This window comes from Takifugu flavidus, unplaced genomic scaffold (genome assembly GCF_003711565.1).
Source record: "Takifugu flavidus isolate HTHZ2018 unplaced genomic scaffold, ASM371156v2 ctg502, whole genome shotgun sequence".
NCBI lineage: Eukaryota > Metazoa > Chordata > Actinopteri > Tetraodontiformes > Tetraodontidae > Takifugu > Takifugu flavidus.
In genome coordinates this window covers 1-27,108 of record NW_026622117.1, presented here as the reverse complement: position 1 = coordinate 27,108, position 27,108 = coordinate 1, and the positions used below count along the sequence as shown (strand labels likewise).

The following is a 27,108-nucleotide window of genomic DNA, read 5'->3' as shown; positions in this document are numbered from 1 at the left end:
TTTTTCTCGTGTTTCAGGTCGTTTGAACCTAACAATTACATTAACTTACAATGGCAAAAAATTACTGTTGAAATTTAATGCAGAAGGCTGCAAATAAAGAGAAGAAATGAATGCCAGTGATTTGTTTTTTTTTTATTTGAATTTGAATTTTGCATGTGTGCAATAATAAATTATATATTGTATTGTGTTAAGATTTGCTTGTTCCATGTTCAGTTGTTGAGCAAAACTAGTTTGGGTCCATATCAAAAGGTTCCAACGTATAGCTGGAGGAAGATTTTTTTCAATAAATATCAATGTTGGCCCGTGACTTTGTCCCAGTTTTGAATTTTGGCCCACTGGCTATTTGAGTTTGACACCTCTGCTATAGATTGTATTTACTCTCACTCACTGTCCTGAAGTAGCTTCTGAGCTCTCAGTGACAGATCATTCTGTTGTATTCAAGGTTAGCACCTTCTTTACAGGATAGTGAAGGTCACTGGCTGGCCGGTGACCTTCACTTCCTCGTGCCTGATATACCTCTCAGTACAAATGTCTCATCAGGGTGGGTGCTGGTGCTGCGTGAACTGTTGCTGTGTTGGTGTCACTTCACCACTTCATTTCAACACAAGTCATCTGACTCTCCTGCGTGTCCGTTCTAAGCATTGACATTAAAGTAGTTCAGAAAAACATATTTTATCTCAAACATATTTTTCAAGCTACACAATAGATTGAAATCTGAAGAAATGAATCCTGTGACTGATTTACAAAGAACAGCTTCACAAATATGAATCAATCTATTGTTGTTACACATTGTGAAGGCAACACATTAGCGGTGCTTAAATGATCAAGGAGATACGAACTCTAGCCAAACATCTGTGTTCTTCTGTTGATGTCTTCTGCCTGGTGTACCCACATCAACGAGGTCTGGCCCCTCTGAGTCCCAAACTGACACAAACCCAATTAACCAACCATCTTGACCCGGAGAAAAAATACAGACAACAGTTCCAACATTTCCACCAGAAGGACCACACATGGCGATACCACACACCTAAAGCACAGAAAAAAATGGGACAAAAAACAGCAGAACCATGAACGTCACAGAGTTTTATATTAATTTCAAAAGTCTGAAGATTTGTTCCCTTTTACTTCACATTTGTGCAAAGGAGGACAGATTTGGATAAAAGCTCATAACAACTAAATGAGCCTTAAAACAGTCATAAATCATGGACATACATGGAGTAAACAAAAAGATTTTGAAACCAACTTAATTATTGAGGCTGTCTGTAAAAAAATTTAGCCTGCTAATAAAAATGTATTTGGAGGAAATGTCACTGTAACACCCGTTTAGGATTAAATTCATACTTACTGCTGCTCCAGGGATTCCAAATGGAGCCCCCTGGAACGACGAGGTAATTCCAGATCAAGACAACTACAATAACAATGACAGTGACAAGAATCACCAACACAACAGCAACAGCGATGCCTGCCATCAGTCCCATATGGTTCAAAGAAAATTAGCATGGTGACGCCTTCAGAGGGACGTTCAGGTATGAGAATCTAGGTGTAAATAATACTCACAGTTACACCTGAGGAGCCTGCCTTGATAGAACAGGGGGTCGACAGTGAGGCGGACGTTTCTAGGGAGCTCCTGTAATCTGCTCTCTACAGTCACCAGATCAGGATCAAAGTGTGATGCATCACCACCAGAATTACTGCTTTATTATCTGGAGACATAGAAAACACCAGGGTGACTCAGGAAGGTAAGTTTCACTTTCACTTCTGCTTTAACAACTTTGAATCTTCATGTTACATTTAGTTCCATCACATTCACACTTAAGTTGCTACCTGGGAGTCCCTCCAGGGCCTCGTCAATGTCTGTTTTGATTCGGGATTTGACTGGACATGTGGGAATGTGTATTTCTACATGTGTGTTGATTTTGCTGCTGCCCAGAAATCACACAGAAAAAAAATATAAAGTAGACCATTAAATTATAGCTTAGTAAGTGTTCTTGTTTTACAGTGTAATCCCTCATATTGAATAACACTAAAAAACAAAGTAGTTGGGCCTACGTTCCATGATGCTATACTTTTAGATGTTATTTATGTCATAGTTCACTTTAGACAGAAACGTACCATGACCATCTTGCCGTCCTTGATCTCTCTGACGAACGTGGTCTCTTTGCCGTCCCACTTTTGGACGTGGACCAACTTGTCTCCCTCCAGAGACACTGTAGACTGAGAGACACAACACATGGTGACCGTACTGAAAAGTGTGGCCAATTAATCTTGATTACTCCAGAATATGCCGATCTGAGATGATTGAAAGTGTTTGTTCTTACTTTACAGTTCCTGTCGTCGGCGGTGGTTTCATCAAACTCCTCCCCCAGCTTGAAGGAGATCTCTGTGTTTTTGAAGGTGCTCTGGGTGCGAACCACCACGTTATCGCCCTCCAGGCTGATGATGACGGTCGGTTTGGTCATGTTCCCGACCTGTCGGGTGGCGAAGCCCACGTCTGGGACATGACATATGAAGCACATTTCAACACTGAGATCAAAGAAAAAGAGCAAAGCAAAAGGTAGAAGCACATTACTGACCGAGGGCTTTCATGTAATCATCAAAGTTCTCGCTCTCCACCAGTTTCCAGGTTGCACAGAAGGCGTCGACCATGGTGATGGTTTTTCAGAGACCAAGTATTCTGAAGAGCACAGTGAGTGAGCTGCGGTCGTTCAAGTTTCCCCCCAGTGTGTTATTATTCCGCGCCTTATTATTATGCATGCAGGTGGGCAGGGCCACGGGTCCCATTGGCTCAGGAGATTTTTGCTCTGTTCCTTATTGGACGGTTAAATTGGGTCACGGTCCTACTGACCCGTAGAGAGGTGGGGCAAAGCTAAATTAGCTCATTTGTATGCGCGATGATGTAATTACTCTAATTCCTGCAGCCAGCTCAGGTTGATGTGGTGCTAAAAAGGAGAAATTCTCCATTTTAAAGATGACCCCAAAAAAATCCAACTACAACAATGAAAAGCATGTTATAATGATGCTACCGGCAGAAGAGTAGTCTTCAAATCCCCATGAATCATTTCCTCATGTCCCGGCCCCCCCTCTCCAGTGAGCCTGACCATCATCAAGGTAACGCTCAGTCAGATACCGTGGAGATTAGGATGATCACTGGTCCGTCCATCCATCCATCCACCCATCCATCCATCCATCCATCCATCCATCCATCCATCCATCGTCCATCCATCCACCCATCCATCCATCCATCCACCCATCCATCCTTCATCCATTCATCCACCCACCCACCAGTGTAGCAGCATCATGGTCTCAGGTGCTGGGACCAGTCAAGAACAATAGCAGCTGTTTGGGTTTTATTGAGCACGTAGCTCCTCATCTGCTGCTCATGCCACAAACGCAGCTTCCTTATTAATGCGGCGCCGTTTTAAAGGGAAATAAAAAAAGCTTTTAAGATTTACTGCCAGGGAGAATGGTTGCAACACAGACACAAACTACCAACACAGCAGGAACCAGAAAATTAAAAAAGCTAATGTTGTGTTACGGATGTTCTCTTACAGTACCATCTGCAGAGGTTGTTGCTGGAGTGGTGGTGGTGGCTTCAGAAGAGAAGAGAAGAGACAAACCTGAGTAAACAGAGAAAGCCAACACACAGCAACATTAAAAACATCATTCAGTGGGAAAAAATGTGTCAGACACAAATCAAAAGTCTGGAATTAAACTTGCAACTGCAGCAATGACAAAACATGACTTTGAACAGTTGTTTGTGTGTCACGGGGTCCCAAACGACACAGAACATTTTAGAAGCTGTTCCCTCTCTGTTGGTCCAGATCAAAGTCTTTCACCATCAATTAATTTAGTTGAGAGAGCCAATGTTCCCTCTCAGGTGATGTGGAGAGAAGAAGCTTCCCTGGAGATGTTCCAGGATGCAGATGACTGAAAATAAAATCAACACAAACCAGAAACTAAAACACAACTTATTGTTGAGTCGTTACCTTTGCTCTGAGAAATATGGTGGGTTGTTGGTGTTGCTGAGGTGGTTCCTGGAAATATTGATGCCGTAGTAGTGATGGTGGCTTCAGAAGAGAAGAGAACAGAACAGAAGTGAATGGAACAGAACACAACACACAAAGTGAATGGAACAGAACACAACACAACAGAAGTGAATGGAACAGAACACAACAACACAACAGAAGTGAATGGAACAGAACACAACACAACAAACATGAGAACAGAGACATGAGCAAACAGAGCAACAACAGCAGCAACACAATCTTCCTCACTGAAATGATCGTTGTGGTTCATAGGTGAAGATGAAACTATGTGATGGGAATACTCACTGGGGACCACAGACAGATCAATTGCAGCATCTGGACCTGTTTGTGATCCTGAGCTGTTAAACTGGCGACAGGAATAAAGACCTGAATCTTCACCTGAGGTTCTTGATGGTCAGAGAACAGTTCTCAGATAGACTCAGTCTGCCTGGTTTATCAGATTTAATCTGTCCAAGACTAATCAGCTCGATTATTGCTGATTGTGGATTACTGGGATTGAACAGCCATGTAGTATTGATACAATTCTTCTGATCCTTTATCAGGTTTTCACAGCTCAAAGTTACTTCTTGATGTGCAGTCAGATATTTTCTGTTGGCATCTGTGAAAAAAAGAACAAGAATCTGTTCACAGGTAGAAAATGTCTTTGTTTCTGTTCATTTATTGTTAGACAATTAAAATGCTGCTATTTATTGGGAAGATTTAAATCTGTTTTCATTAGAACTCATTCTCACCTGAATATTGAAGCATGAATGTTAGAAATATAAAAGCATGAATCCATTTGAAGGCGACCATCATGTTATCGTCTCCTTTTCTTCTGGAACTTCTCTTCATTTGACTTCCTTTAGTGCTGAAACTGCAGCAGCTTTCTGTGGTTTCCACAGTGTCGCCTCCCTTTTGAACTGATGTTGAGAATTAAGAAGCTAATTATCCGAAACAAATAGCAGAAGTTCGATGCATCTAATTTGTGTCCATCTGTGGTCAGCTTTTCATGACATTTCACACCTTTGAGAGAAAGAGGAAGTTGAGCGTGGGTAGAGTTAGAGTTGAAATATAATTCGATTTAGTAAATTTCCCTTATTGTTTTAAGTGATGGTTGTCTTATGCAACCAGACAGAGTCAAGTTTCTTTACTGCTTCTCATGTTAATGGGGTGAAATATCAACATAGTTGCTGATGAAAAACAACATTTAAGGTTGCGACAGATTTTAGTTCCTTTTTCCCCCCCCAGTTTATTATTAATGTATTGAGTTTTGTGATGAATGTGGACAGCAGCGGAGCTGTGAGGAACTACTGAGAACTGTATCATTCCCTCATTCTCAGTATGGGCTCATCTTCATCTCCTGACCTGAACCGTCACGATGAAGCGCAGCTTCTCCTTTTAATCAGTAACAACTTTCTAAGTGACTCAACTGTAGAATCACCACAGGTGCTCCAGCATCAGAGGGGATGTTTGAATATGTAGAGCTAAAACTAGAGGCCTTCAGCCACCCAGAGGAAGGAGATTCTGCAGATAAGAGATTAAAGTGGCCCGGAAAGACCCGACCTACGTATCTGGAGTTCAGTGGAAGGTCAACTATTGTGAGGAGATCCAGCAACACGTTTAACGGAGGAGCACAGGACAATAAAACTTGGTCATCAGGGACCCAAGAAGACAGAAAAGGCCACGTCGGTGATCTACAGTTTATTTACAAAATATTTACACAGTGCACGTGCCATCAATGGTGACGCCAGTGAACAAAGTGCCAAGCCAAACCCAAGGAAGTGCTCCTCGGAACGGTGGCGACCTAAAACAAAAGGAACACAGTCAATCGCAGGAACGCTAATAATCAAAGCTCAGTTTTCCACGAGTACTGGCTGGTGCCGGCTGCTTAAGAGGCCTGCCAAAAGACCAGATTAGCTGCAGGTGTGGAGGCAGCCAGCACAACAGATGAGTCCCCCACGACCCCTAGTGGACAAACAGAGCACAAAAACAGATCAGACACAGGATCATAACAGAACAGTTATCACAGTCATGAGGAAGAGTTCAGCCAGTCCCACAAACAGCACGATGGAGTCCAGGGCAGAAGCTGAAGGAACTGCTCAGTAAAAGAGACCTCAGTGAAGAAGAAAATCACAAAAACAAGAAGCTTGATGTGTTTTTAGCAACTGCAGCCATGATAAGATCAGCAAAACCGCAGAGACACATTTAAAAAGGAAACACTGAACAACCTTTAAGTTCTGCTGAGTATCAGATGAGATGGTTCCTGCAGAGGGTGTTGAAGTCACTTTCAATAACTTAGTTATTAACATGAGGCACGAGAAGATTCTCACCTAATCACCAGCTGATGAAGAACAGGAGTGAAACTGACGCACAGTTCTGGAGCAGGAACCTTCTGTGGTGAACTGCAGACATGAATCTAGACCCCAAAAGCAGATACACACTACTGGCTTGAGTTGGAGCAAGGTTACATTTACGGTACAGTCAAAGATTTTGGAAAAAATACCAAGAGGCGCAGGCGGCAGAAGAAACAGGATGGAAGAGGAGCAGGCTGGGCGGCATGAACAGACAATGAGGATGATTAGATTAGCTCAGGAACCATGAAACAAACTAGAACCAAACTTCTAGGAGCCAGGCGAGACAGTTGTGAGACAGTTGTGGCTCCAGTTTTAATGAAGGTCTGTGTGCAGCATTTTCCCTTTAATCTACACACATTTAAGGGAAGCTGTGAACTGTTTAGCTAACTGTTAAACAAGTACTAATGAAGTAATCACAACAACAAAAAATACAGCTATAATAGTAACTAAAATCACAAATTTCATCCTCTGTTGAATGGCAACCCTAAAATGAAGTGGAAAAATAGCTAAATTAGAGTTGTTTCACTTTCGTTTTAACGGCTGGAGGCGCGTTCGGCACCACAGAAGAAGAGGAGCGGCCAGCGAATCAGAGGTGACGCGTTGAAACGCGTTTAAAACAGGATAAAGTTAAACAATTACATCTACTGGAAGACAGGCGATGTTTAGATGGCCATGCCATTACCGCCAAGGGAGAAAAACAATCTTAATTTTGTATTTTATGAAAAGAGCTGTAATTCCTGCTACTGCCAGAAGAGGGAGCCAGATATCCCTTTGGTACTTAATCTAAATCTAATCGAATAATGAAAATAGAGCTGCTGGTTTGAACACAGGAAACAAATGTTCACACAGTTCACACAATCATGACATAATCAGGACGATTTATTTGTGTTTAACATTTTTGCAGCAAAATCCATCAAACGGTTGATTAAAGTCAACCTTCGTCAGTTGTGGCTCCAGTTTTAATGAAGGTTTGTGTGCAGCATTTTCCCTTGATCTACACACATTTAAGGGAAGCTGTGATCTGTTTAGCTAACTGTTAAACAAGTACTAATGAAGTAATCACAACAACAAAAAATACAGCTATAATAGTAACTAAAATCACAAATTTCATCCTCTGTTGAATGGCAACCCTAAAATGAAGTGGAAATATAGCTAAATTAGAGTTGTTTGATGCAGTACATGGATTACAGACTGTCAACATCCAAAGAAATGCTGTTGTTTCAATATTTACATCCAGAGTGACTGAATTTATCTGACTAAGGAGTTCATGGCTTACCATAAAGAGTGATGTCCAGAAAGCAGGCAGGAGTACGGAGGACAAAGATTAGTGTGAAACAGAAGCATTTAAGAGGAGACAGTGGCAGGAAATGTGCCATCTTTACCTTATTAGCGTAACCCTGGTAAGATGTGGCGATGAGCTTGATGATCTCCATGTAAGCCGCTTTATTGTGTTTGCTGCTGAGGAGTTTGCCCTCGTTGAAAAGACAGTCCACGGTGAGCAGGAGGTCTGGGAGGCGGTTGCACACCTGCCTCTTGCTGTCAGCTTCAACAGAATTAGGGTCAAAGGTGTGATGCAGCACCACCAGGATTGTCGGTTTCAAGGCTGGAAGGAAGAAGGAGTTGCAGACGGTCAGGTTTTATTCTGTTCGCAGTCAAGAAAACACACAATGTTCCAAATTGTTGGTTGAAAATCATACAAATAAGAGGAGCAGGACACAAAGAAGGGTTACCTGGAACAGTCTCCAAGGCTACAGAGATGTCAGTCCTAATGTGTGACCTCACAGGACAGAAAACCACGATGTAATCACTTTCTTCTGGAGAGAAAACCTCACTCTGGTTCAGCTGTTTCAGGAGGTCCACAATGTGAAGATGAGCCCCACCAGTGCAGCCCGCCAGGTGGACATAAAACTTTTTCCAAGTCACTAAAAACAGAGAAGGCCGTTTGGCTGGATGTGAGATGCAGCGGTGAGGCTTTGGAAAACACAGATTTTTGCTCATTTTGTTGATTATTTTCTTCAAGAATACACACCCATCCTAAATGTCACCCACGCCCCCCCGTGTCTGCTTCAAACTAAAATGTCAGTTTAGTTTTGACAGGAAAATGATTTTATTGAGGAGGTTCAGTTTTCATTGTCATTCGTGTTCTAAAAGCTGATTTATAATATTACAAACATAAAACATTGCATTTATCTTCAGGTGTAATGGAGCTTTATTTTATTCTGTGTATACTTAAAGCATCACAGCTGGTATGTTGTGGGTTTATGAAATGATTTGTGCGCTCACCAGTGGTGTGGTCCATCTGTTTACAGACAAAAAAAGATGGAGGCAAATTTAATTAAATGAAGAGATAACATGAACATCAGCCCTAGAACATGGAGTCCCACCCACAACACAGCAGAAACATCCCAAACTAAACAGAAAAACGGGAACGTTTACAGCCTCACACCAACAAGGGTTTCACGTCTTTATTCATCATTTTTACTTACGTTCCTGGATGATAATGTCCTTGAAGTCCTCCTGGCTGATCTGCCACACACTTACCAGAGAAAACAGAGCTCCTTCCTGGATGTGACTGGCCTTTACTTTCCTGTTGATGACATTACAGAGTAAGTGCAATGATGATAAACATGAACACAGATGGAGGATGACAGCATAAAATTCAACAAAATTTGTGTTTTTAAAACTGCCAAGCGATAGACTGTAGAGAAAATAATCTTTCATAAAAAACCTTCTTTTATTAAATCTAAAAACCACTCACGTTGGTTTTGGCCCAAGATTACAGGTAAATTCGTAGAAATTAAACATGAAAAACGTGTTCAATAGTGCTGAAATCTGGCCAAAGTTGGATCACTTTAATGAAAATGTTGACCTGCCCGCTGATGCTGTCGACCTCTCACCGGAAGACTGCTCGCGGGAGGACACGCCCACCTGCTGGCTGCTGCTGCCTTCAACGTCTGCTCGTATTCCTGACCACTAAGTATAATCTTTGCTCTTTTTCTAATGCGACCAAGCCCAAATTACACACGAGGAGAGACGACGTGTACTTTATTTGCATCATGAAACATTTCAACACTGCGTCGCATTATTGTGACGTTGCATTATTACGTCGCTTTGCCAGCTACTGACTGATAAACAAGTCTAGCTGCAAAGGGCCCAACCAACGGAAAATGGCAGCTTACATTTCAGGATATTCTAAGTTCACTTTTTAAGAGGTTTCAATTTTCCACCCACAGATGAATATATATCCCTCCATGCACAGATAACCTTACAAAAAATTACGTAATTCCTACCAGTACTCCCTCCATTTCTTGCGCCTCACACTTGTTGAAACCACGTCGGTCATGGAAGAGTAGCCGAATTAACGACAGACCGTTAAGGCAACAGCAGATGCAGCAGGGAGAGTGTTGTATTCTGCTGCACATCAGCCAGAAGCAGCGTGGAGATTCGTCTGCCTCCTATCGACACGAACTTGAACGCCGGAGTGTTCCTAACAGCCGCCCCGGGCCTTCCTGGACGTTAGCCTCTCCTAGGGGGTTTCGCTGCCGGAAGGGAAGGCGACAGAGGAGGCCAGACTGAACGACATGGAGGCAGTGGGTGCTTCCAGGGGGAGTGAGCTGTAGGACGGTAGGCTTCGTCGGTCACCACTGTATTTCTCCAACCGCCAGGAAACAATGGAAACCAGGGAGCAGCAGGTTAACTAGCCAACACCAGATTTGTTTAAACTGCAGTGTCCGACTCGTTTTTATGTCTGACGTCATAAAAAAACCATAAAAATTTGTTCGCTTTCAATGATGGTGGATTCAAGTGTGTGCGCTCCAGCTCGGGAATAACAGTTTTAATGGGGATACTGCAAAAACGAGTACTTCTCTTTTGACTGTTCTATCCTCATCTTGTGTATTCTGTGATTTCCCCACGGATAGATTTGCAGTTAAACGTCCTGCGTGATGGTAATATTTCACACAGTTTTTTCAGGAACCAATCTCTGTGCAGAAGTTATAAAGAAATAACATTGATTCTAAACAGGAACAAAAGTTGAAAATAGACATACAGCAGTTCACTTGCGTTTGTTGAAAGTTACTCATGTGGAAATTGTAGATTTTTTTCCCCGTTGTGACAGCAAAACTTAAAAATAACGAGTATGAGACAAATCAAGGGTTGCATGTGTTATATTTATTTTATTTCTGTCAGCTGGTCAGCAGAAGAGCACATCTGTTGCAGCAGAAGAGGTCACGTATGTCGATGTTTTCTGTCCTGTTTTTACAGCCATAGCTTCCACATGGTGTTTGTGCACCTGGAATGGACCCTTCTCACAGCGGGGAGGATATGTCACCATTATATGTGCTCAGAAAGAAGAAATGTGTCAAGTCACAATCTAAAAGTGGTGAACCGTGTCCAGGTAATCAAACCGTTAGTTTTCATACATGTATTTTTTTCCCTTTTTACGTCAATTTAGTTTCTCCTGCAGCTTCTAAACGGATGCCACAGAGAACCTGTGAACTGAATTCAGTGATTAGTCAAAGTAGGATGTACTCCAAGGTAGTTTTCTCTGTCAACTGGACTGGGTTTCTTCTCTTGAAGACGTTTCGCCTTCTATCCAGAAGGCTTCTTCAGTTCTGAAATCGCTGGGAGAGAGCTTGAAAAATATAGCCCCTGTGGACCATTTGCATGCTAATGATCCGGGTGGTCACCTGAGAGTCGTTAGCAGGGTCGTTGGTCGGGTCGTTCACCTAGTTTCTGTTGAGGTGTCTCCCCTTTGTCTGCTGGGTCACATGGTGATGAGTCACTGGGTCTCCTGGAATGGTGTGAATGTTTGTTTTGCTGTTGGAAGGAGTGGAGGACTGCATTGTATGTGGGTGATAGGAAGTGCCTCAGGCCACCACCTCTGTTCAAGGATGGTTTCTCCAATTTAACATGGATAGCTTCCTTAACCCCCCTTTCAAACCAGCGGTCTTCTCTGGCCAGTATCCTTACTTGGCTGTCCTCGAAGGAGTGCCCACTCTCCTTTAAGTGTAAGTGGACTGCTGAATCCTGACCCGAAGAGGTGGCGTCTGTGTTGTGCCATTCTTCTGTGGAGAGGTTGTTTGGTTTCCCCAATGTACAGTTCCTTGCATTCCTCCTGGCACTGTACAGCATAGACAACATTACTTTGTTTGGGTCTTGGTGTCTTGTCCTTTGGGTGTACTAACCTCTGTCTGAGAGTGTTGCTGGGTTTGAAATGAACCGGTATATCGTGTTTCTGGAGGATCCTCCTAAACTTCTCCAAGACTCCAGACAGGTAGGGGATGGAAACGCTGCGACGTTTGTTTCTCTCCTCCTCTCCTTTGCTGAGGTCTCGCTTTCTTGAGGTCCTGGTGAAGGCCCAGTCTGGGTAGCCACATGTTTTGAGAGCTGTCTTAATGTGGTCCTGTTCCTTCTTTCTGCCTTGGGATGTGGTGGGTATTTCTCTGGCCCGGTGTTGGAGGGTTCTGATCACTCCCAACTTGTGTTCCAGTGGATGGTGAGAGTCAAACTGGAGGTACTGGTCAGTATGTGTAGGTTTTCTGTAGACTTCGATGGTGAGATTTCTGTCCTCAGTGATCTTGACCGCGCAGTCCAGAAAGGCCAGACTGTTTCCTTTTACATCTTCCCGGGTGAATTTTACATGTTCGTCTGTTTTGTTGAGGTGATCGGAGAAAGCTTCCAATTCTTGTGTTTGAATTTTGACCCAGGTGTCATCCACATACCTGAACCAGTGGCTTGGCGCAGTTCCTGTGAAGGATGTCAGGGCCTGGGATTCCACCTTCTCCATGTATAGGTTGGCAACTATAGGGGATACTGGTGAGCCCATGGCACAGCCATGTTTCTGCCTGTAGAAGCCTTCTCTGTACTGGAAATAAGTGGTGTTCAAACACAGGTCCAGCATGGTGCAGATTTGGGCCGGTGTTAAGGTGGTTCTTTCTGTAAGGTTCTTGTCCAATAGAAGGTGCTTGTGGATGGTGTCTATGGCGCTGGCGGTGGGGATGCACGTGAAGAGTGACGTGACATCATAAGATACCATAGTCTCTTCTGGAAGTAGTGTGAGTCCAACGACTTTTTGAGCAAAGTCTTGGGAGTTTTTGATGTGGTGTGGGGTCTTGCCAACCATGGGAGACAAGATGGAGGCCAAGTATTTGGAAATGTTGTAGGTTACAGAATTGATACTGCTTACTATGGGTCTGAGAGGGGTCCCTGGTTTGTGGATCTTGGGCAATCCATAAATGCAAGGGATGGTTTCTCCTGGATATAGACGGTAGTATTGTGGTCTGTCAATGGCTTTATCCTTTTCCAGCTTCTGTAGTAAGTCTACCACCTTCTTCTTGTATGAGCTGGTGGGGTCCCGCTTGAGTTTCTCATATGTGGCGGTATCTGTCAGGAGACTGAGTATCTTGGTGTCATAGTCAGTGGTATTAAGTACGACCGTGCACCTACCTTTGTCAGCTGGTAAGATGGTGATGTTCTTGTCCTTGGCTAAGGATGCAATGGCCCTTCTTTCCTCATTCGTGATATTGGAGGTGGGAGGTTTTGCACTCGCAAGAGCGGCTGTTACCTTGAGTCTGATCTGTTCTGCTTCTGCTTCCGGGAGTTTGTTGTTTCTGATGGCAGTCTCAGTGGCTGTGATGAGTTCGACAGTCGGTACCTCTTCAGGGGTGACTGAAAAATTCAAACCTTTGGACAGCACTTCCTCCTCGGTTTGTGTGAGCTCCCTGTCTGATAGGTTTTTTACCCATTTCTCCCGTTGTGAGTCAGACAGGGATGTGTCATGGTTGGAGAAAGGGTTGGTTCCGCTGGGGTTGTGTTTTGCCAGTAGGGTGGTGAATTTTCGGATCTGACGTTCCTTGGTCCTGGTGTGTTGGTTGTACTGAGTCCTGGAAACGAGTTTGGCTATTTCTTCCATTACTTCAGAAGGGAGCAGTAGGTGTAGTTCCTCCCTTCTTTCGTCTAACTTAGCTTCCAGGGTGTTTATGGTAAAGTGGATTTGTCTGATCCTTTCATTGAGTAAGCGTTTTTCCGTCATGTGAAGAATTACCTGGGCTCTGTGTCCTTTTACTGTTGATCTGATGCGTAGACAGGTGGGAGTCATCTTCTGCTGTCGACATCTGAGGTTGTAGCGGAGGTGGTTCTTAAAGTCCGCTAACTTCTTGGCTGTTTTCTCAAGCTCTCGCACCAACCGAAGGGTATCTTTCCTGTAAACGGAATAATAATAAGTCAGCGCTCTGCAGGACTCTGCTTATTTCCAAATGTATGTAATCCAAATAAATTCTGTAGGAGGTATGGCAGGAGGTATGAGGACTGAAGGTCCAAGAAGTGCATGAAAGATAAGTAATAATATAGTGTGAGAATTCCAATTTAAATGACATCAACTCGGGTTTCTGTCATTACTTGCACCACTTCTACCACCATTTACAATTAAAACAGCAATAGAAGTGGTGTTATAAATGGTAATTGCCGTAAAATGATAGTGAAATAAGTGATGCCAGTAACCAAATATCCTTTTTATATGATAGTATTTACCTAATCAACACAACATTAAAAAAACAGTGAATATAAAGTAACAAATGAGAATGATATAATAATGTATGGATGCTATTTTCTCCTTCCACCCAACACCTTCACAGATGCCGCTGAAGAGCGATGAAGATGAGGCCCAGAATGCTCAGAGTGAGGCCAACCCGGAGAGGACGGCCAGTGGTCGGGTGCAGCGAGCCTCGGCCCAGGTGGCCAACTTTCACCTGGCTGAGATCGCCAACAATGAGCTGCCCAAAGACTGGCCCAAGAGGAAGTTTCAGTCGGACCTGGTGCCTGATGATAAAAAGGTGAGGACATCTGGAAGGACAGACGCGGGACATTCTGTTGTGCTCGTTCACGTTTTTATGTCTCCTAGTTGAAGTACGCCCGGCCGGGCCTGCCCGCCTTCAGCCAAGATGTGCTGAGGAAGTGGAAGAATGAGGTGAAGCTGCGGAGGAAGGTCAAATGTCCCAACCAGGTAGAAGATGCTTCATCTTAAACTCAAAAGGGCCATAAAAAATATATAAATGCATTAATGGAAGAACAGTGACAGAAAATTAAAGCTGCTGACCCACTTCAGGGGTTTAGGAAGTGGGAAAGAGAGGGAGCAGGTATTCACTGAAGTCCCCCTGAGCTGCCTGCAGGCTCCAGTCTGGCCTGGGAGCTCTGCTGTACAGAAATGTGCACAGTACATCCACCTTTTATCCACCTTTCATTTATCTCTGATGTGAATGAAGAACACTTGAATTGCTGGGTCCCGTGTCTGAATTGTGATTAATCAGATTGATCCACAGACACCCTCAAAATAATCTGCCTAAAACGTTCTATTATAATCTGGCAGTCTAAAAACAGTCATTGTTAGGAAGAAACACATGTTTTCATGATGACATCGCACAAAATCTCTGGAGGGTTCTTTTTACTGGACTTGATAAGTCTGCCAACATGAGCTGGACCACAGACTGATGCAGAGAATCAACAGTGATCAGTTATTGATCACATGTTCCCAACATTTGACAGTGGAACTGCAGATTAATGTGTGCCGTTAATGGAACAAAAAGACCTATTTATGGTCAGTTTATAATCTTCTGGATATTCTAAAAATGTCTTCTTTTGGGGTTATTTCCTTCTGTAACTGAAGCTGCTGGTAACTGTTGCAGGGTTGTTGCTCCACCTACACCAGTGTGTCGGGGCTGAAGGCTCATCTGGGACTGTGTACGAAGGTACGTCGGCATCTTTCTTTAACTCTGAAACATCCCTGAGTGACCCTGGTCTGTGGACAGAAGCAGGAACTGCCTGGTGTAGATCTGGGACGCTTGAAGATTGTTCACACGTCTGATGAATAATCTTTTGTGGCTGACATTCCGAGTGATGGTATTTCCTGTGATCTCAGGGTGAATTTGAGGCAGGAAAGTACAGGTGTCTGATCTGCAATAAAGAGTTCAACTCTGAAAGTGGAGTCAAATACCACATCAACTCTATCCACTCGGAGGTATCGGATGTTCTGCTCTGCTCGCCGTCCTGTGATGCACGGCAGGTTTTTCTCCTAACATTTGCATTTCTGCCCTATGCAGGACTGGTTTGTGACGAACAAAAAAGCCTTCAAGAAGTTTGAGAAGTTCCTTAAGAACCAGTCCAGGGATTTTGTGCATAATGTGGCCAAGCAGGGGTTGGACCGGTACCACCACAGTCACCTTCAGCATCACCACTGTCCACCACTGAGACAACTTCCTGCACAACCTTCATCAACATTTTGTGTTTACTTCAGGAATAGGAATGTTGAAAGTTGGATCTGATTCCAGGCAATATCGTTGCGGTTACACCTGAGGAGCCTGCCTTGATGGAACAGGGAGTCGACAGTGAGGCGGACGTTTCTAGGGAGCTCCTGTAATCTGCTCTCTACAATCACCAGATCAGGATCAAAGGTGTGATGCATCACCACCAGAATTACTGCTTTATTATCTGGAGACATAGAAAAGACCAGGGTGACTCAGCAAGGTAAGTTTGACTTTCACTTCTGCTTTAACAACTTTGAATCTTCATGTTACATTTAGTTCCATCACATTCACACTTAAGTTGCTACCTGGGAGTCCCTCCAGGGCCTCGTCAATGTCTGTTTTGATTCGGGATTTGACTGGACATGTGGGAATGTGTATTTCTACATGTGTGTTGATTTTACTGCTGCCCAGAAATCACACAGAAAAAAATATAAAGTAGACCATTAAATTATAGCTTAGTAAGTGTTCTTGTTTTACAGTGTAATCCCTCATATTGAACAACACTAAAAAACAAAGTAGTTGGGCCTACGTTCCATGATGCTATACTTTTAGATGTTATTTATGTCATAGTTCACTTTAGACAGAAACGTACCATGACCATCTTGCCGTCCTTGATCTCTCTGACGAACGTGGTCTCTTTGCCGTCCCACTTTTGGACGTGGACCAACTTGTCTCCCTCCAGAGACACTGTAGACTGAGAGACACAACACATGGTGACCGTACTGAAAAGTGTGGCCAATTAATCTTGATTACTCCAGAATATGCCGATCTGAGATGATTGAAAGTGTTTGTTCTTACTTTACAGTTCCTGTCGTCGGCGGTGGTTTCATCAAACTCCTCCCCCAGCTTGAAGGAGATCTCTGTGTTTTTGAAGGTGCTCTGGGTGCGAACCACCACCTTATCGCCCTCCAGGCTGATGATGACGGTCGGTTTGGTCACGTTCCCGACCTGTCGGGTGGCGAAGCCCACGCCTGGGACATGACATATGAAGCACATTTCAACACTGAGATCAAAGAAAAAGAGCAAAGCTAGAAGCACATTACTGACCAAGGGCTTTCATGTACTTCATGCTTCACATGCACGGTAACAACTGTCCTTAAGTGTGTGTGTGAGAGTGTGTGCATGTGTAAGTTCCGCTTTCCCACACAAAGTCAGTGTTTATGGAGGTACGCACAGACACAGATGAGTGATTGTGACTCTTGATTGGGCAGTTTATGGTCGTTCATTTAAGTTGGACTCACAGGAGGTTTTTTGATAAACTGTCATGAGCATTAAGCTTGGAGCTGATGTTGTGTTTTAAAGGTTGACCTGTTTTTTTTGTGGAGCAGCTTCTGACACAATGGGATTGTCAGTATTTCCAAAAGTCTCCTTCTGGTTAGTTTTTTAATTATATTTGTAATGCATCATAAAAGTAATTTTAAAATACCACTGACCGAGCTGCCAAATTCAAAATCTTGTTTTGGTTTAGTTTTGAGGAAATATACTTCAAATCTGCACCTCTTCTCATTTTCTTTTTAGCACCTTTGTTTTTTGAAGGATCTCCTGTTGATTCACTTCTTTTGAACAACTTCATTTCCTCTGTACTTCATCTGAGAACAGGGCATGCAGACAATAATCATACCTGTAGGCTGGAGCTCTACTCAGCAACAACAGCTGGTGTCTGCAAACCTGCATCGGTGAAGGAGCTCTAGTGCCCCCTGCTGGTCAGTGGCAGAAGTGTCTCCTAATTTTGGGTTGAATTAAAACGTCCCCGATATTAATAACACCAATTGTACAAATAATACTTTAAAGTCTTCACCACTGAGTTGACTCCGAGAAACATTGTTTGAAATAGCTTTTCATTTCATACTTACAGTAAACACACTTTGTTATTTAATGCTACAAAACCAAAGCTGTCATTGAAAAGAACAAGAAAAAAGAAGAAAATGAAAAAAGTATCAAAACGGTTAAAAATGAATGAAATTCAATTAAATATGCAGCCTCCTATTTGCTCATCAACCAAAATATGCTCCTAAATGAAACATATTTGGACTACATTTACTTATTTAACAGGTAATACAATATAGGACTAAAACATTTCTTAACAAAAAACCTCTGCACATACAAGAACAAATAAAACAAATAAAAACAGACAAACAATAAAAAACCAAGTTCTTGGCTGCTATTATTTGAGCTGTGATGGTTGTGTTGGTGCTGACATTCTCACAGTGCTGTAGGTCACATTGGGATCACTTTCATCAGCAAAAACCTGAAGAAAAAAAACGAAACAGAATTGACAAGCAAACAAACTGATTCTTTTTTGTTTGAACTCCTTTGGTGGATGATGTTGACTTCAAATCCATCATGGACAAATGTGAAAATAATGAAGGTGGGTCAAAAATCAAAAGAATAAACCTAAATCTTTTATAAATGTATTCAGTTATGTACCAAAACCAAGGCTGAACATATTTTAGCATCTGTGAAAGCTTCTGTGAAGGCAAACAAGGACCCGTTATCGTTGTACCTGGGCTCCACCGTTGGTGCTCTTGTAGCTGATGGAGGCGTAACAAATGTTCTCGCTTTTGACCTAAAGAGACGAAAATGTGTGACTCAGTTCTGCATTAAGAAGTTTCCTCCTAAGGGGTCACACTTTATCTCTCACTTTCTACACTTTGACAGACTTTTTTTCAACTTCTCTTTCTTTGAGAACGTATTTGGGTTGAAAAAGCTCCCCCAAGAGATCTTTTGTGGTTCAGAGTTTGGCTGCTCTTCCTTTTATTTCTGACAAGTTTTTTAAATATTTTTCAAAATGTTTCTGTGCATTCAAAAAGTCTGTCCAAACCTTTTTAATGTGTTATTGTGCTATGGAGGAAAAAAAGCATCTTCCTCAACTCTTCTGGACTCAAGTGCCCGAACCAAATCAACCCAGGCGATAGTGGAACAACAGCATTAAAGAGAGGACAGAGATGAGGTTTATGCTCTTGGTGCTGGTTGGGTTCTTAGTGGAACACTTTAGATAAAACGGGGAAACATAATGACGCCAAGGCACATTAGAAAACATCAGAATGTTGCTTTTACAGGGTAAAATCCCACCTCGTTGTCGTTCCTGCGTGTTTCACCACCTGACATAATAAAAATAGAACAATGATTATTGTGGACTTGCACATCATTTTACACTGACATTTCATTAACATCATGAAACTTACCAGTGCCTTTTCTCCGTTTTATATGAAAACTGTGAGGCAACCGATGGTGAGGACAACTGAAGCGGCTGCTGCAAAGAGGTTCAGCCACCACGGATCTGGAAGATAATGGAGATATTTGGTTCTCATTCATACAACATAATAATTAAGGAATCTGGATCTTATCCCCCAAACTGGTTACTATGTAGAAAAAGGACTAATGGACTTTAAGGTTATTAAAGGATTTTCCATTATAAATGTGCATGACTTTAGGATGTAACCTGCCTATAATCATTATATGAGGAAGACCTCTTCATCATCAGGACAGGACTTTAGACGACTGCATTGGTTTAACTGGGAGAAATGGGACAGCCCATAACAGTCGATGATCTCATCGAATTCAGGTGATTCAAGTAAAATCACCACAAACCAACATGTTGTTTTTCCTGTCGTGTTTCACCTCTTGATTTTAGCTTGTTCCTCTGGTTGTTCCTGTAGTAATAATCCACAACAAACCTTTTAAAATCAGCTTGGATCAGAAAAATTTCACTGACAATTTAGTTCTAAGAAAAGTTTGTGTTATGGTTGATCATGCCTTTGTTGTAACAATGAATCTTACAGCGCTGCAAAGTTTATTTATCCAAACAGCTGCAGGACGTTCCAAGCAGGTAACGGTCAAGGTAACGCTCAGTCAGATACCGTGGAGATGTAGGATGATCACTGGTCCATCCATCCATCCATCCACCAGTGTAGCAGCATCATGGTCTCAGGTGCTGGGACCAGTCAAGAACAATAGCAGCTGTTTGGGTTTTATTGAGCACGTAGCTCCTCATCTGCTGCTCATGCCACAAACGCAGCTTCCTTATTAATGCGGCGCCGTTTTAAAGGGAAATAAAAAAGGCTTTTAAGATTTACTGCCAGGGAGAATGGTTGCAACACAGACACAAACTACCAACACAGCAGGAACCAGAAAATTAAAAAAGCTAATGTTGTGTTACGGATGTTCTCTTACAGTTATCATCTGCAGAGGTTGTTGCTGGAGTGGTGGTGGTGGCTTCAGAAGAGAAGAGAAGAGACAAACCTGAGTAAACAGAGAAAGCCAACAACAGCAACATTTAAAAACATCATTCAGTGGGGAAAATGTCTCAGACACAAATCAAAAGTCTGGAATTAAACTTGCAACTGCAGCAATGACAAAACATGACTTTGAACAGTTGTGTTTGTGTGTCACGGGGTCCCAAACGACACAGAACATTTTAGAAGCTGTTCCCTCTCTGTTGGTCCAGATCAAAGTCTTTCACCATCAATTAATTTAGTTGAGAGAGCCAATGTTCCCTCTCAGGTGATGTGGAGAGAAGAAGCTTCCTGGAGATGTTCCAGGATGCAGATGACTGAAAATAAAATCAACACAAACCAGAAACTAAAACACAAGTTATTGTTGAGTCGTTACCTTTGCTCTGAGAAAATGGTGGGTTGTTGGTGTTGCTGAGGTGGTTCCTGGAAATATTGATGCCGTAGTAGTGATGGTGGCTTCAGAACAGAGCAGAAGAGAAGAGATTTGATTTTTACAAAAACATTTTATTTACAACTCACACAGGGACGCAGAAAGCCCTGTCTAGAGTCACACAGAATAACAATAAAAAAATAGATAAGCATTAAAGGAGCAGCAAGTATAATTTATCCCACAAGGGGTTGCGCAAAAACAAACGGTTGTCAATGACAGTGACTGCATTGGTTTAACTGGGAGAAATGGGACAGCCCATAACAGTCGATGATCTCATCGAATTCAGGTGATTCAAGTGAAATCACCACAAACCAACATGTGTTGTTTTTCTTGTCGTGTTTCACCTCTTTATTTTAGCTTGTTCCTCTGGTTGTTCCTGTAGTAATAATCCACAACAAACCTTTTAAAATCAGCTTGGATCAGAAAAATTTCACTGACAATTTAGTTCTAAGAATAGTTTGTGTTATGGTTGATCATGTCTTTGTTGTAACAATGAATCTTACAGCGCTGCAAAGTTTATTTATCCAAACAGCTGCAGGACGTCCAAGCAGGACGTTCCAAGCGGGACGTTCCAAGCAGGACGTTCCAAGCGGGACGTTCCAAGCAGGACGTCCACCCTACAGGGGTTGAGTGGAGCCGAGGTTACTGATCCATCCTCTCCTGAACTGCTCAGTGAGCCTGACCATCGTCAAGGTAACGCTCAGTCAGATACCGTGGAGATGTCCGTCCGCCCGTCCGGTCGGTCAGTCGTGACAAAACATGACTTTGAACAGTTGTGTTTGTGTGTCACAGGGTCCCAAACAACACAGAACATTTTAGAAGCTGTTCCCTCTCTGTTGGTCCAGATCAAAGTCTTTCACCATCAATTAATTTAGTTGAGAGAGCCAATGCTCCCTCTCAGGTGATGTGGAGAGAAGAAGCTTCCCTGGAGATGTTCCAGGATGCAGATGACTGAAAATAAAATCAACACAAACCAGAAACTAAAACACAAGTTATTGTTGAGTCGTTACCTTTGCTCTGAGAAATATGGTGGGTTGTTGTGTTGCTGAGGTGGTTCCTGGAAATATTGATGCCGTAGTAGTGATGGTGGCTTCAGAAGAGAAGAGAAGAGATTTGATTTTTACAAAAACATTTTATTTACAACTCACACAGAAAGCCCTGTCTAGAGTCACACAGAATAACAATAAAAACAATAAATAGATAAGCATTAAAGGAGCAGCAAGTATAATTTATCCCACAAGGGGTTGCGCAAAAACAAACGGTTGTCAATGACAGTGCATAAAACATTCTCGTGGCACCATATTTCCTGAAATTTGTCGAGGTCATTTATCATTTTGTAGAAATCAAACTCCCACCTCAGCCTGGACCGTACATTACAGCGCCACACAGAGGCGGCCTCCCAGTCTCCAGATTTGGCCATTTTATTTTTTCGTGATATGTAAATCGCCATCTTGGCCTCACCACAAATAAAATTTAAGAGCTGCCACTTGTTCCGAGCAGCCTTTCTGTGCCCCGCACCGAAAATAAATGATCTAGTTGAAAAAGTTTCATTAAAACCATTAAAAACACCTTTCATCACATTAAAAAGCACAGTGAGTCTCTCACACTCACTGTACGTGTGGAAGACAGTTTCCCGCCCAGGACAAAACGGGCACCGGTCCGACACAGCATTGTTCATCTTTGAGAGGAGAGCGTTCAGGGCGACGGCTCCGTGCAGGATCCTCCACTGGAGGTCCCCGGTCCTCTTCTTCAGGGGCGGCTTGTAGAGCACCCTCCAGCAGGGGCGGGCACCATCCCCTCCCAGTCGATCAGCCCACACGCTGGTGCTCCTGTTTGACAGTCCTCTCCTGTTTAATACCCTCACACACTCGTAGTACAGGGTCTTCTTCTCGACTGCCTGCAAGGAGAAGGTCTTCGATGGTCTTAGGAGAGGACCATCTAGATTACCGAGATGGGCGGCGAGCCTGATCTCTGGAAAGGGGTCCTCGCAGTCCGGTTCCGTCCCCTGGCCGTAGTCTACCAGGAGCCGTCTCTCTCTCTCACTGAGCCTGTTCCTCCACAGCTGAAGTGCCCTCTCGGCTGCCTGGGCAGAGCAGATGCCCAACAGGGAACCCACTGCCTCCACACCCGTTAGGTCCGGCCCTGCCGCAGCTACCACGTGCTGCAGCAACAAGGTCCGGGTCCAGTGTAGTGCTGCCTTCAGCCTCGGCGCGGCTTCGGCCGAGACGTCCAGCCTGGGTTCCCTATCCGTTTACTATGGGTTCCCTTAGCAGCCAGTACAGAGAGTCAGAGCCAGTTCTTTTTTCAACTTTAAAAAGGGCCCATGCCTTAATAACACTAAAAGTCTGGTAGCCCATTTAATTTAACAAATTTTAAGTCAGTTAAAAACAGAGCATCATCCAGCCCCAAGTTACTCACCCGTCTGAAGACACATCTCTCCACATCTCTCCACATTAGGTCCACCGGCCCTGTTAAAAACCTTTGTATAAACTGGATTCTAAAAGTGGCGGTCCTGCTGGCCAGGTGGATGAGGCCCTGTCCTCCCTCCTCTCTAGGCAGGTACAACATCCCCTGCTGGACCCAATGCATGCCGTCCCAGAAGAAAGACAGGACACTTGCCTGAAGCTGTTCTAGCAACCCCGAGGGGGGTTCTGCGCAATTTAGCCGGTGCCAAAGCACAGAGGCCACCAGGTTATTCAGGACAAGAGTCCTGCCTCTGTAAGACATGCGGGGGAGGAGCCATTTCCATTTTTGAATTTTCCCTTCTACCCTCTCCACATCTAGCCAATTTCTTCTTTCAAATTCTCCATCTCCAATAAAAACACCTAGGTATTTTAAGCCGTCCCTTCGCCAGGCAAGATCCCAGGGAAGGACTGGCAGACCATTTCCCACCTGCCAACGGCCAGGGCTTCACTCTTGTGCCAGTTGACCCTGGCCGTGGACAGGCGGTTGAATAAAACCGTTAAATTAGTTAAAACATCTACGTCCCTCTGGCTACGCACCATTACTATTATATCGTCTGCGTAGGCAGATAGAACTATTTTTTTTATGAAAGGACGGTAAAATCAGGCCATCCACGCTTGCACGGATCCTAGAGAGAAGGGGTTCGAGGGAGAGAGCGTAGAGCATTCCGGAGAGGGCGCAGCCCTGCCTGACGCCTCTACGCACCCTGAAGGGAGCACACAGACTGCCATTAAACTTCAGCATACTCGCAATGTCACAGTACAGGACGCGGATCATAAAGCCAGGGCTGAACCCGAACCTCTCCATCACTGTCCAGAGGAACTGGTGTTCAACCTGGTCAAAAGCCTTTTCCTGGTCTAGCGAAATGAGACCAGTATCAGCGTCCAATGATCTAGAGATTTCCAAAACATCTCGAATTAGGTGGACATTATCTACTATGGACCTGCCGGGCACACAGTAAGTCTGGTCCTGGTGGATGACCTGCTCCATAGCTTCCCTGAGCCTGGAGGCCAAGGTCTTGGACATAATTCTATAATCCACACACAGTAGAGACACAGGGCGCCAGTTCCTGATCTCCTGCAGGTTGCCCTTTTTATGGCAGGAGGGTGACCACCGCTCTCCTGCAGGACAATGGCAGGGAACCCGAGGCCAGGCTTTCATTAAAGACCTCCAGCATGTCGTGGGCCACAATGTCCCAGTAGGCTTTAAAGAACTCTGTGAGCCCATCGACACCTGGAGACTTCCTTCCCTTCATGCTGAGCAGGACAGCGTGGAGCTCATCGAGTTTCAACGGCCTGTCCAGCCGCGAGTTTGCCTCCTCAGAGACCTGAGGAAGGTCCCCGCAGAACTGATGGAAAAGGCTGTTATCCCTGCAGTACTCACTCTCATACAGGGAGGAAAAGAACTCCACCGCCCGCTGCCTTATCTGGCCCGGCTCCACGAGTTCCTGCCCTGCGCTCGACAACAGTGAATGGATTATTAGGTTCTGTCCACGCTTTTTCTCCAGCCCAAAGAAGAAACTAGAGGGAGCATCCATCTCAGTGATGTCTTGAATCCGGGACCTGACCAGTGCACCCTGTACCTGACTGTCCAAGGCCATTTTTTTGATCTCCTGTGGAGCTGCCAATCGCCTCTAGCTCCGCTATCTCCATCTCCAGGTCTTTGATCGACCTGCGTGTGTCCTGCGTGGCATTGAGAGTATACTGCTGGCACAAGAGCTGTAACTCTACTTTTCCATGGTCCCACCACTGTCTTAGGCACGTAAAATCGGATTTTTTCTCTCGAAACCCCAACCAGAAGTGCCGTAAAACATCTCTAAAACTGTTGTCTTGAGCTAAGCTGGAATTAAAATGCCAGTATGCACTCTTGGGCAAGATGTTCTTCACGGCGACTTCGCCTAAAACCAACGTGTGGTCTATAAAGCCGACTGGTGCGATACAGCTCCTAAAACCACTAAAATGATGTTTAAAACAATAAAATCGGTCAAGTCTGGCCGAGGAGATCCTACCCCCACTCAAGCGGGACCAAGTGTATTGCCTGTTGTCTGCGTGCATCCTTCTCCACACATCCACCAGGCCATGAGAATAGGTCAGCTGTCTCAGACAATGTTGCGAGGCTGGATGAGGCTCTGCATGGTTGCGGTCTAGAACAGACTCAGTGCAATTAAAATCCCCACCCAGGAATAAAAAGTCATCCCCACAACCATTTAAAACAGTGCCGACTTTTTCTAAAAAGCTCTTCCTCTCTGTACCGTTGGTGGGAGCATAAATATTAATAAAAACCAAGGAGTGGTTTTGGAGGCGCACTTTCACCATCAGACACCGTCCCCTCACCACATGCTCCACCTCCAGGGACGATAGAGTGAAGCCCCTTGAAAAAAGGAGGCCCACTCCACCACTGAGGGTGGTGTTGTGGCTCAGCAGCACCTGTCCTTCCCACTCCTTCTCCCAGTCCGCTTCTATGCCACAGTCGCTGTGGGTCTCCTGGAGGAACAGGACATCAATGCGTTTTCTTTTTGCTGTGTCGAACACTAGTGCCCGTTTTCTTGCGTCCCTGGCTCCGTTGACATTCAACGTTCCCATTTTGAATATGTTCATGCCAAGGGAAAAGATTAAAATCAAAGACAGTAAAAAAATAAGTACAAGAAACCATGGTAAGATATTTTTCAATTTTGCTGTTTTCTTGCTTTGCCCATGTGTTTCCTTAGCCTGTAAATTTCAGGGTCGGTGAGGCCTGACGTTGCCTTATTTCTAATTAAAAAGCTTGCTGACCGGATAAAACAGAGCCTGTCAGGGAAATATTGTCACAGCCCCTTTTCTCCAGTTCCCTCCTGTCCCAGTACTTTTCCACTGCCCTGCTCACACCACACCCTCTGATCACACACCTGCTCTCACTCACTGATCACACACCTGCCCTCACTCATCAATCAGCTCACCTACCAGTTTATATATTCTCCAGCCTCACACTCACTCAGTGCCAGATTGTTCCTCTGCGTTCATGCAAGACTTTCCAGCGTTGTTTCCCTGCCGGATTGCCCGTTGCCGACCCTGCCTGTCTTCGTTCTGCCTGCCTTGCCTGTTCCCCGGACGATCTACCTGCTTTCTGCCCCTGACTACGACTTCTGCCTCAGCGTCTCTGGTTCCTGTCTGCTCACCTGGTTTAGACTTCTCCGCCCGGCCCCGACTTCGCTGCTGCTCGCCCCACTCCCCGAGCCTGCAACTCCTAGACTTTGTGCAGGCCCAGAGCCGGAGGAACGGACTATTTTCTGTGTTTCCTGGTCTGCCTGAGTTCCTGTTTGCCCGTGGGTTAATAAAAGTCTTTACTACGGTCCAGCTTTTCAGAGTGCTGCATTTGGGTCCTAACGACCCGTCACAACTGTTCAAGATATCATCAGACCTTTCATGCCCTTGGTCTGGGTGAGGAACTTTTTAAACAAGCCTGGGGGGTACAGGTCAATTTCCTGCCCCTCTGGCATTGTGCCGGAGAGTTCGCTGCCGTCCGACATCGACTCGCAGTCGCTGGTGTCTGTGTCTGCTGCTGTCTCCTCCAGCCTTCCGGTCTTGCCCCCCTTGTCCTTCATGGCACTTTTCCGCTTGTTCCGCCTCTTTGCGGGAACAAGCCACCACTCGGATGCGCCACTTGTGCCCTCACCTGCGCTCACTGCTTCCTCACCCCGCTCACCCTGCTCACTGCCCCCTCACCTCGCTCCACTATGCCCCCTTCTCCTTCACCCTGCTTGCCAGCCGCTGTCCCTGGCACCCGAAGTTCACCTGACTCACTCTGCCCTGCTCACCTGTTTGGATCAGGTTTCCAGTCTCTCTGCCTATTCATGTGGGCGGCGAATTTGATTGAGCTGTGGCCAATTTTCTGGCCCACAGCCAGCGCCACCTCCTCCACACCAAGCTCGGAGCCCGCACCCACCTTGACTCCGTGCTTCCGACTCAAGCCGGTTAAACCGGCGTTGGCCGCCATGATGGCCGCACGCGGTCGGCCGCCCCACACACTCACACAAAACACTCGATAAACTAATATAAACTTGCAAACACCACAATAAATTAAGCTATATTATATTATACAACAGAAGTGAATGGAATAGAACAGAATAGAAAAGAACAGAACCAACAGAAGCGAATGGAACAGAACACAACACAACAGAAGCGAATGGAACGGAACAGAACACAACACAACAGAATAGACCAGAACAGATCAGAACACAACACAACACAACAAACATGAGAACAGAGACATGAGCAAACAGAGCAACAACAGCAGCAACACAATCTTCCTCACTGAAATGATCGT

The 27,108-nt window shown here is 44.5% G+C and overlaps 4 protein-coding genes and 2 long non-coding RNA genes across 22 annotated transcripts; 1 reads left to right on the top strand and 5 right to left on the bottom strand.

Annotated features, from left to right (window-relative positions):
* Nucleotides 1-111: 111 nt before the first annotated feature.
* Nucleotides 112-1,572, bottom strand: LOC130520742 (uncharacterized). The gene is made up of 2 exons (XR_008949026.1): nucleotides 1,346-1,572; nucleotides 112-1,027 (listed from the first exon to the last, which is right to left on the bottom strand). It is a non-coding gene; the product is annotated as an uncharacterized LOC130520742 (long non-coding RNA).
* A 453-nt stretch (nucleotides 1,573-2,025) lies between these two features.
* On the bottom strand, nucleotides 2,026-2,646 carry LOC130520745 (fatty acid-binding protein, brain-like). Its single transcript, XM_057024469.1, has 3 exons — nucleotides 2,574-2,646; nucleotides 2,319-2,491; nucleotides 2,026-2,214 (listed from the first exon to the last, which is right to left on the bottom strand). The coding sequence occupies exons 1-3, from the start codon at nucleotides 2,644-2,646 to the stop codon at nucleotides 2,092-2,094; spliced, it is 369 nt and encodes a 122-aa protein (XP_056880449.1). The 3' UTR covers nucleotides 2,026-2,091.
* A 617-nt stretch (nucleotides 2,647-3,263) lies between these two features.
* On the bottom strand, nucleotides 3,264-5,002 carry LOC130520741 (uncharacterized). The gene is made up of 4 exons (XR_008949025.1): nucleotides 4,778-5,002; nucleotides 4,332-4,644; nucleotides 3,987-4,067; nucleotides 3,264-3,617 (listed from the first exon to the last, which is right to left on the bottom strand). It is a non-coding gene; the product is annotated as an uncharacterized LOC130520741 (long non-coding RNA).
* Nucleotides 5,003-5,711: 709 nt separating this feature from the next.
* Nucleotides 5,712-9,912, bottom strand: LOC130520739 (uncharacterized). 11 transcript variants are annotated; one of them, XM_057024460.1, is made up of 7 exons: nucleotides 9,670-9,912; nucleotides 8,866-8,966; nucleotides 8,663-8,678; nucleotides 8,110-8,301; nucleotides 7,762-7,982; nucleotides 6,356-6,441; nucleotides 5,712-5,829 (listed from the first exon to the last, which is right to left on the bottom strand). In XM_057024460.1, exons 3-7 carry the CDS (start codon nucleotides 8,676-8,678, stop codon nucleotides 5,742-5,744), a joined length of 603 nt encoding a protein of 200 aa, XP_056880440.1. In that variant the 5' UTR covers nucleotides 8,866-8,966; nucleotides 9,670-9,912; the 3' UTR covers nucleotides 5,712-5,741. The 11 variants fall into 11 exon arrangements, 10 of the variants coding, with proteins under 10 accessions (XP_056880440.1, XP_056880441.1, XP_056880438.1 ...); XM_057024461.1 differs by lacking the exon at nucleotides 9,670-9,912 and adding an exon at nucleotides 9,249-9,391; XR_008949024.1 differs by lacking the exons at nucleotides 8,663-8,678; nucleotides 8,866-8,966; nucleotides 9,670-9,912 and having other exon boundaries at nucleotides 5,712-5,990; nucleotides 6,254-6,441; nucleotides 8,110-8,656.
* Nucleotides 9,713-17,915, top strand: LOC130520737 (zinc finger protein 512-like). Of its 7 annotated transcripts, XM_057024451.1 has the most exons (10): nucleotides 9,713-10,003; nucleotides 10,643-10,775; nucleotides 14,014-14,211; nucleotides 14,280-14,381; nucleotides 15,061-15,123; nucleotides 15,294-15,392; nucleotides 15,475-15,578; nucleotides 15,669-15,898; nucleotides 16,249-16,407; nucleotides 16,484-17,915. In XM_057024451.1, the coding sequence occupies exons 2-8, from the start codon at nucleotides 10,656-10,658 to the stop codon at nucleotides 15,694-15,696; spliced, it is 714 nt and encodes a 237-aa protein (XP_056880431.1). In that variant the 5' UTR covers nucleotides 9,713-10,003; nucleotides 10,643-10,655; the 3' UTR covers nucleotides 15,697-15,898; nucleotides 16,249-16,407; nucleotides 16,484-17,915. The 7 variants fall into 7 exon arrangements, with proteins under 7 accessions (XP_056880431.1, XP_056880433.1, XP_056880432.1 ...); XM_057024453.1 differs by lacking the exon at nucleotides 16,249-16,407 and having other exon boundaries at nucleotides 15,703-15,898; XM_057024452.1 differs by lacking the exon at nucleotides 16,249-16,407.
* LOC130520740 (fatty acid-binding protein, brain-like) lies at nucleotides 13,722-16,674 on the bottom strand. The gene is made up of 2 exons (XM_057024468.1): nucleotides 16,477-16,674; nucleotides 13,722-16,372 (listed from the first exon to the last, which is right to left on the bottom strand). Exons 1-2 carry the CDS (start codon nucleotides 16,672-16,674, stop codon nucleotides 16,250-16,252), a joined length of 321 nt encoding a protein of 106 aa, XP_056880448.1. The 3' UTR covers nucleotides 13,722-16,249.
* Nucleotides 17,916-27,108: the final 9,193 nt, after the last annotated feature.

Bases quoted from the DNA above. Each gene is read 5' to 3' on its own strand.
- LOC130520740 (XM_057024468.1), bottom strand. From the start codon at position 16,674: ATGTGCTTCATATGTCATGTCCCAGGCGTGGGCTTCGCCACCCGACAG. The intron at 16,373-16,476 runs GTAAGAACAAAC...TGTGTCTCTCAG, and splicing joins CCGACGACAGGAACTGTAAA to TCTACAGTGTCTCTGGAGGG.
- LOC130520745 (XM_057024469.1), bottom strand. From the start codon at position 2,646: ATGGTCGACGCCTTCTGTGCAACCTGGAAACTGGTGGAGAGCGAGAAC. The intron at 2,492-2,573 runs GTCAGTAATGTG...GTCATGTCCCAG, and splicing joins TGATTACATGAAAGCCCTCG to ACGTGGGCTTCGCCACCCGA. The intron at 2,215-2,318 runs GTAAGAACAAAC...TGTGTCTCTCAG, and splicing joins CCGACGACAGGAACTGTAAA to TCTACAGTGTCTCTGGAGGG.
- LOC130520739 (XM_057024456.1), bottom strand. From the start codon at position 8,377: ATGAGCAAAAATCTGTGTTTTCCAAAGCCTCACCGCTGCATCTCACAT. The intron at 7,983-8,109 runs GTAACCCTTCTT...TCTTCCTTCCAG, and splicing joins AGCCTTGGAGACTGTTCCAG to CCTTGAAACCGACAATCCTG. The intron at 5,830-6,355 runs GTGAGAATCTTC...CTTTTGTTTTAG, and splicing joins CTTCATCAGCTGGTGATTAG to GTCGCCACCGTTCCGAGGAG.
- LOC130520737 (XM_057024447.1), top strand. From the start codon at position 10,656: ATGGTGTTTGTGCACCTGGAATGGACCCTTCTCACAGCGGGGAGGATA. The intron at 10,776-14,013 runs GTAATCAAACCG...ACACCTTCACAG, and splicing joins AAGTGGTGAACCGTGTCCAG to ATGCCGCTGAAGAGCGATGA. The intron at 15,124-15,293 runs GTACGTCGGCAT...CTGTGATCTCAG, and splicing joins ATCTGGGACTGTGTACGAAG to GGTGAATTTGAGGCAGGAAA.